Genomic DNA, 7376 nt, shown 5'->3' with positions numbered 1-7376 from the left:
TATCAGTAATTGTTATGTCTCAGAAGTTCTGGCAAAGGTACCAAATCATAAAGCCAACCAACCAACAAAAAAGAAAAACAAAAATGATGCTGAGAATGACAACAGACTAGACCGTTATCTTGGCAGGCATTTTGTTTATAATTTTTATCATCAATAATAGAATGTCCCTGTTTACATTATATATTTATATATTATATATGTGCGTATATATGTATGTACATATACATATTAGATATCTATACTTCAATAGAAAGAGACATAAAAAACCCTTTCAAATGAGGCAAGACAGGTGACATTTGGCACTCTCATTTACATACAGAGATGGACTTTCTACAGTTGGAATGGATGCTCAGAGGCCAGAGCGGGGTTACAGACGGCGAAGCACCCCTGTAAAAGAGAGGTGCCCCATGCGGCTGGACGTTTATTGCCACGAGTTCTCGCGATGTCCAGGCAGCATATTGTAGGTAAAGATGGCGTCTGGTTTGGGGAAAGGACAGTAGTCATCAGAGTCACCCTGACCACCGGCGACGCGGTCGGTCTTCCGACGACCAGGGAATGACACGGTGCGGGTGGAAGTGGGGGCCCACAGTGACGCACGGACTCCTCCTCCGGCCGGAAAGGACAAGTGGCTACAAACCTGGGGTCCTGCCCCGGCCCAGGCGCCAGTCCAGGCAGGGTGGCCAGCAGCACGCGCTATGCTGCGGAACCGAATCCCTCCGAGGGGGGGGCAGGCACTGCTCTTGGGGAGCTGAATCTACGCCCATCGGGAACTTAGCGCCCAGAGGGGAAGTGCCCAGAGGACCCCTGCCCCTATGTAGAAAGAACAGACGACGCGAGTTTGGAGGCCCCGAGGGAAGCCCTCGCCCGTGGGTGGAATCGGCCTTTGCAGATCACCCATCGCCTGCCCGTCTCGTTCTTTCTCAAGAGGCCCACACTCTGTTCTCCTGCAAAGTCGCCTCTCTGGACGGTCTCCCAGCCTCTGCGCTGGGTCTCCAAAGCCACGTGTGACCATGGGAGGGACTTACATGCTCAGCGAGCCGGGTTTGCTCGGCTTCATTACCAGGGCATTGGTGCCGAGGTCAGGGCCCAGGTTTCCGCACTCGGAGGGGATGTGGCAGAAGCAGGAAGGTTCTGGGATGAAGACATTCGCAGCGTTCAGCGTCTGCGCTCACGCTCCAGCAGAAGGGTCCCCCCGTGTTAGTCATCCCCGCGTCCTTGGTCATGGTTCCCTGGGCTTCCTTTAGCCTGTAGGGTGCACTCAGTCTTGGGGACCCTACTAAACATCCTGAAGTTTCAAAACTACCCCTTAGGCCACTTACCAGTCACCAGAACCCTCCCCCTAACCTTTGACCTCTCTGATCTCACTATTGCTTCTGCTGTCTTGTAGGTTTTTTGCTTAGTTTTTTAATCCATGGTGACCTTCCTTAGCCCTTTAGTTCCCTAAGGCAAGAAGACGTTGCTATTGAAAGACACCCAGCACCTTCCTGGAGCTCCCCTGAGGTGGAACCCAGCTTTCCTCCATTTAGATGCTTTCTCCCTCCACGAACCGAGGAGCCGCTGGCCACGCTCATGGGTTTAATTTTTTGCAATTGCGCCCAGAGCTGACCTAGCATTTCTTCGGAAGTACACCACCGGAGCGCCACAAACGTGAGCATCAGTCTCGGTGCCCCCTTCTGCCAGCTTCAGTCCAAGTCCATTTTCAGGACCACGGACGGAGACGTGGGCCATGGCAAGAACAATGCATGGAGTGGGGCTGTGCATACAAAGGTCTGCAGGAGCAGGTGAGGCGGCTGGCGGGCCAGTTCTCTCTAGGTTCCTCTATAGCATCACTTCCACCCCCATACCTGCAACCACCCGCCCACCGCCGGGAGGCCGTGAACTTGGGGATTCTAAAGCATTCCTTCGCCCCTTGCTGAGGAAACAGGAGAGGGAGCAAGGCCTCGCATGTTCTTGAACAAGGGGCACATGGAGTCTATGGAGGGTCCTATTTACACCAGTGTGTCCACTCTGCACAGAGCTTAACCTGAGTTCTGAAATGCTTGTGTGCACTTAATTTAATTTGGAAAACGATAAAGCTATGCGCTAGCCACCCGCTGGGCACGCCTGGTTAAGGTGGAGCGCGCCTGCCCCCTGCCAGCGGCTGCGGGTTACAAAGGCGGGCTCCCAGCTCCAAGTTCTGTGGCTTTATTTTCTCTAGCGAGCATCTCGGATGGAGGAGCCTCCAGGTGGCCAGACAGGTGGGGGCAAAGCCTGTTGTTTTGATCCCTGTAGGTTCAGCTTTCCCAAATCTCCCAAATGGAAGTACCCGGGTTCCGGGTCCGCCCCTCCTGGCTGCTCTTGGCTCCGCGCTTGAAGGGCGGAGCTCGACAAAAGGGTGATGGGGCCAAGCTCCCCGGGTGGGCCTTGGGCGGGCCGGGCGGCCCCGTGGCCGCTACTTGAAGTAGTTGAGTCCCACCACCAGGAAGAACTTCTCCAGGAACAGCTCCGAGTCCAGCACCGCGATGTGCGCAGCGCGCCCGATCAGGGTGTTGGCGGTGTTGGGCAGCGCGTGGAACACGTTGTGCCTGATCAGCGTGCAGTCCTTGGCTTCCACCAGGGGGCGCAAGAGGTTGTTGATCATTTCTGCATAAACAGGCCCTGTGGGGAGGGAGCAAGCCAGGGGTGCAGGCTGAACTTAGGGGGACAATGTTCATTGGTTGAACGTAGGGGTCAGGCAGACCTAGGGGAACTCACAGAGGAACCTGGAGACACACTGCGTGCGGGCGGGTTCCTATCCCTGGGCGGAACATCTGATGGGCCAAACTTCGCAGAGTTTTAATTTCATGAATGCACGTCTGCTTTTATTATTTTTTTAAAATCTGTATTTTTATTCAGGGAGGAAGGGAGAGGGAAAGAAAGCTAGAAACATCACTGATGAGAGAGCATCATTGATCGGCTGCCTTCTGCGTGCCCTTTACTGGGGATCGAGCCCGCCACCCAGGCCTGCGCCCTTGACCGGAATTGAACCAGGGACCCTTCCATCCGCAGGCAGACACCCTGTCCACGGAGCCACACCAGCCAGGGCTTTATTGTTATTTTTTAAATCCTCACCGGAGGATATGTTTCTAATTATTTTTTTAGAGAGAGAGAAACATCGATGTGAGAGAGAAACCTCAATATGAGAAACATCGATGGCTTGCCTCCTGTATGGGCCCAGATTGGGGATTGGACCCGCAACCATTTGGTGTATGGGATGACACTCCATTCAGCTGAGTTACCTGGTCATGGCTGAATGTTTGCTTTGTAATTTTTTTATTTATTGATTGATTGACTTGGGAGAGAGGAGAGAGAAACATCGATTGGTTGTTGCACTATCCGTGCATTCATTGGTTAATTCTTGTATGTTCCCTGCCCCGGGATGGAACCTGCCACCTGGTGCAGTGGGACCAACTGAGCCACCCGGCCAGGGCTGCGCTCGCTTTTCCAATCGTGAGAATGAACATCGGCTTACCCGTGTGCCTGTCCTTGAGGGCGGTTTTGCACATTTCGATCCTGGCTGAGTGAAATGGCACGTAGCGATCTTGGGGTGAAGCCACCAGCACGACGTTTTTAAAATACTGCAGGCCTGCAACGAGCCGGGGGTGCTCTTTACCTGGGCGTTTCAGGGTGCGTCCTCTGGTCACACAGCCTGTGCACCCTGCCCTGAGAGAGGGCGAGCGAGCGAGCGAGCAGACGGTGACACGCGGGTGTGTGGGTGCAGACGGCCTCCGGTCTGCGAGGCTGAGCACAGCACCTGCCGCGGAGCTTTTGTGCCACAGGAAGATGCGGATGTGCTCATCGGGCGGGAAACGGAGGCACACAGAGCAAGCGCCCCACAGGGGACGTCAGGCCAGCCTCGCTCCTCCTCACCCACTGCTGCCTCTGCCCGGCAGGCCGGGGGGCGGGGGGGGTTCTGCACTACTGGGCCCCCCCTCATGGTGGAGGGGCTGCCTGGGAAGGACCCGCCTCCACTGTCAGCATAAAGGGACCATGTTTGTCTGCCCTTTTGTACATGGACCTGCACCTGGGCGAGGGGCTGTGCGTGGCCCCAGACCCTGAGCCTGTGCGGTTAGGCGAGGGAAGGGTCTGTGTGAACGAGGCGCGGGCTCTCCTGTAGAGACACCCGCACGCACACCTGGGCTCCGGTGTGTGATGCCTTCCACCCGCCATGGGGACGCTGAGTTCCCGGGGGGCTCGCGGCCTCCTGGGAGTGCAGAGGCTGTGCCTCCGCTCAAACGCTTCTCTGAGTGAATCAGCCTCGCGTGGCGGAAGCCAGCCGGCTCAGACTGGATCTCAGCTCACGCTCAGACCCCACCGCGTGGGGGAAGCCCCTCACCTGTCTTCTGGCTGAGTTGGTAGAGGAAACACTTGCGCAGATCGGCGTTGTCCCTGAAGGTGAGCTGCAGGAGGGAGCCAGACTTCTTCAGTTTCTGCATGAGCCACAAGCCTGGGAACCAAACCAAACCCAGCTCAAACACACACTTACAGGGGGCAGGAGTAACGGGGGCGAGAGCAACAGTCAACTGCGCTTTTTCGTCAACAGAAACAGAGGAGGGCAGCGGGCATTTTAGCGCACGCGTGGGAAGTGAGAGGGATGTCTGTACCCTTACATCCTGGGGACAGAGACACAAAATCCCCCGCGAAACAGCATGGCGACAGGCTGCGGGAGTCCTGACACTCCCACCCTCCCCGATCGGCTCGTCCCCGCCCCTAAATGCAGGCTAAGGAATCCACCCTAAATACAAGCACGCATGAGGAGTGCTCCTTACAGACCCAGCTCGGGTCTAAAAGAGCGAAAGGCACCTCGCATCTCAGTCCCTCCACTTCCCGTGGCTGTGCCGACACTGACACGGATGAGGATGAGAATCATGTCACCACCACCATTTTTTAATAACAATGCAAGGAAGTAAACAAGATACACTGTGCACATATGTGATCATTACTGCCATGTAAACATGTATCATATGTGTATATCATATATCTGCCATGTAAATATGCATCATATGCGTGTCATATATGTGGTGTGTGTTTAGAGACATGCACACACACATACTCATGTATCTGTCATACATGTACCCATACATATATGCACACATTCGGTCCATTTTAAAACTAAGGAAACACAGCAGCACAGAGATTAAAGGTCTGGGCCAGAGTCCTCACTAAGTGTCTGGGTTAGAACTTGACTGCAGGCTTGTCATGGGAGTGACATGACTGAAAGCCCTTGCTATAGACTCCGCCCCCACAGACATGTGGCTGAGTCTGCCTCTGGCTTCCCCTCTGCCACAACCGAATGTTTATATCCCCCCAAGTTCATATGTTGAAAATGAACCCCTCAATGTGATGGCATCTGGAGGTGGGGCCTGTGGGAGTGCTTGGGCCTTGAGGGTGGGGCCCTCCTGAGTGGGGTTAGTGCCCTCATCGAAGAGACCCAGAGAGCTCCCTCCCTGCCACTGAGAACACAGCAAGAAGAGGGCCATCCGTGAACCAGGAGCCTGGCCCTCACTAGACAGTGAAGCTGGGGTGCCTAGACCTTGACTCCCGGCCTCCAGCTCTGTGAGGCATCAGCGTCTGCTGGTGACCAGCCCCCGTCCATGGTGACCATGAGAGCAGCCCCAACAGACTGAGACTCCCACACTCTCTCCTCTTCACCTTTAGCTTCTTGAACCTTTTCCAGCTGGCACCCCAGGGACATCACCTCCTTGTTCCCAGGAAACTGGAAGCAGAAGAGGTGCTGGGTCCACCCAGTCCAACCTCACTCAACACAAACTGAAGGCCACCTTTCTCAGCCCAGCGCTCTCTCCGCCGTCCACGCTGGAGGAGGCTCCAAACTCACAGGGTTCCATCAAGAACAGCGTCTGGCCCAGCCGGCCTGGCCCAGTGGCTGAGCATTGACCCATGACACAGGAGGTCACGGTTCGATCCCCGGTCAGGGCACGTTCCCCGGGTTTCAGGCTCCATCCCAGGGTGGGGTGTGCAGGAGGCAGTGGACCAATGATTCTCTCTCATCACTTATGTTTCTCTCTCCCTCTCCCTCTCCCTCTCCCTTCCTCTCTGAAATCAATACACATGTATTTTTAAAAAGGGCTGCCCTGGATGAACTCTGGGCAATGCCTGGCGTGGGAGTCTCACCTGTACTGACCAGGGTGCTGTTGTTGTACAGGGTCCCCAGGTGCGGCCCGGACAGCGACAGGAAGGTGTGCAGCTTGCTGAGGTAATAGCGGAACCGGGGCCTCGTGAGGACCGAGCGGATGATGATGTTGCCGAGAGAATGGCCGATGAAGCTGATTGGAGAGAAAGCGGGTCAGTGAGTGAGACTGCAGGCCCCCCGCCTCAGGGTCCTGCACAGGGAGCGCCGGGTCAGCGCCCTGCACCTCCCACCCATCTGGGGCGCTAATCCATCCCCATCAGGTGTCCAAACTCTGGCCGGGTGAGCGCCAGCGGGTCTTCGTGAGTGGAACCTCCTGGTCCGGAGAGACGTGTGGGCATCTTGCCCAGCCCCCATCCCCGTCCCTATGTCTTCTCTCGTCCACCTGGATGTCCTTTCTGAGCACTGAACCGCCCTGGTCACCCACAGAATGCAATCCCACCTCCCCTAAGGCCCCTCCCCCGTCATTCATTCCTCATTCACTCCCCCGCTAGGCACTCGTCACCGCCTGCTCCCTGCCCACGTGGGTGGACACCACTCCTTCATGCTCCAGTCCTGTTCCCACAGACCACGGTTCCACCACAGCATTATTTTCAAATTAAATGATTACTAGGCTCTAGCAGGTGTGGCTCAGTGGATAGAGCGTCGGCCTGCAGATCAAAGGGTCCTGGGTTCGATTCTGGTCAAGGGCACGTACTTTGGTTGCAGACTCCTCCCTGGCCTTGGTCCTGGTTGGGGCTCGTGCAGGAAGCAACCAATCGATGTGTTTCTCTCACATCGATATTTCCCTTTGTCTTTCCCTCTCTCTTCCACTCTCCCTAAAAATCAATGGGAAAACATCCTCAAGTGAGGATTAAAAAAATAACAACAACAACAACAACAACAACAACAACCACTATGGGAACCCTGTCACATGAGAGGGACACCTCCGACCTCTTCCCAGCATGCTTTGTGATTGCCCCCTGACCCTGGAGGCCTCTGCGCCCTCACTTGTGAGAGGAGGAGGGCCTGAGACTTTATCTCTGAGTACTAAACGGGCTGATGCACATCAAGGACTCGCCACTCTGCCCCACACCCCAAGCGCAGGTGTTAGCTACCCCCTTCCTGGTGTCAGGCTTGGAGCAAGTCATCTGCTATGGAGGAGGCACACAACTAGTCACAGACTGGCATCCCTTCCTGGCAGGGGACCCGCCCAGCGCTGCCACACCTC

The 7376-nt window shown here is 55.7% G+C and overlaps 1 protein-coding gene across 1 annotated transcript in view; it reads right to left on the bottom strand.

The window, feature by feature from the left end:
• Positions 1-2431: 2431 nt before the first annotated feature.
• Positions 2432-7376, bottom strand: part of FAM135B (family with sequence similarity 135 member B) — a gene marked incomplete at both ends in the record, with an annotated part of 50191 nt that continues 45246 nt past the window's right edge. The window contains 4 exons of the mRNA XM_079795910.1: positions 2432-2637; positions 3491-3604; positions 4355-4465; positions 6151-6302. Of these exons, the coding sequence (XP_079652036.1) occupies positions 2432-2637; positions 3491-3604; positions 4355-4465; positions 6151-6302 (583 nt within the window). The remainder of the gene's footprint in view (positions 2638-3490; positions 3605-4354; positions 4466-6150; positions 6303-7376) is intronic.

The sequence above is a fragment of the Cnephaeus nilssonii genome, assembly GCF_951640355.1.
Source record: "Cnephaeus nilssonii genome assembly, chromosome: 18".
Taxonomy (NCBI): domain Eukaryota; kingdom Metazoa; phylum Chordata; class Mammalia; order Chiroptera; family Vespertilionidae; genus Cnephaeus; species Cnephaeus nilssonii.
The sequence above is the reverse complement of the archived record's forward strand: the minus strand, read 5'-3'. Positions and strand labels throughout refer to the sequence as shown.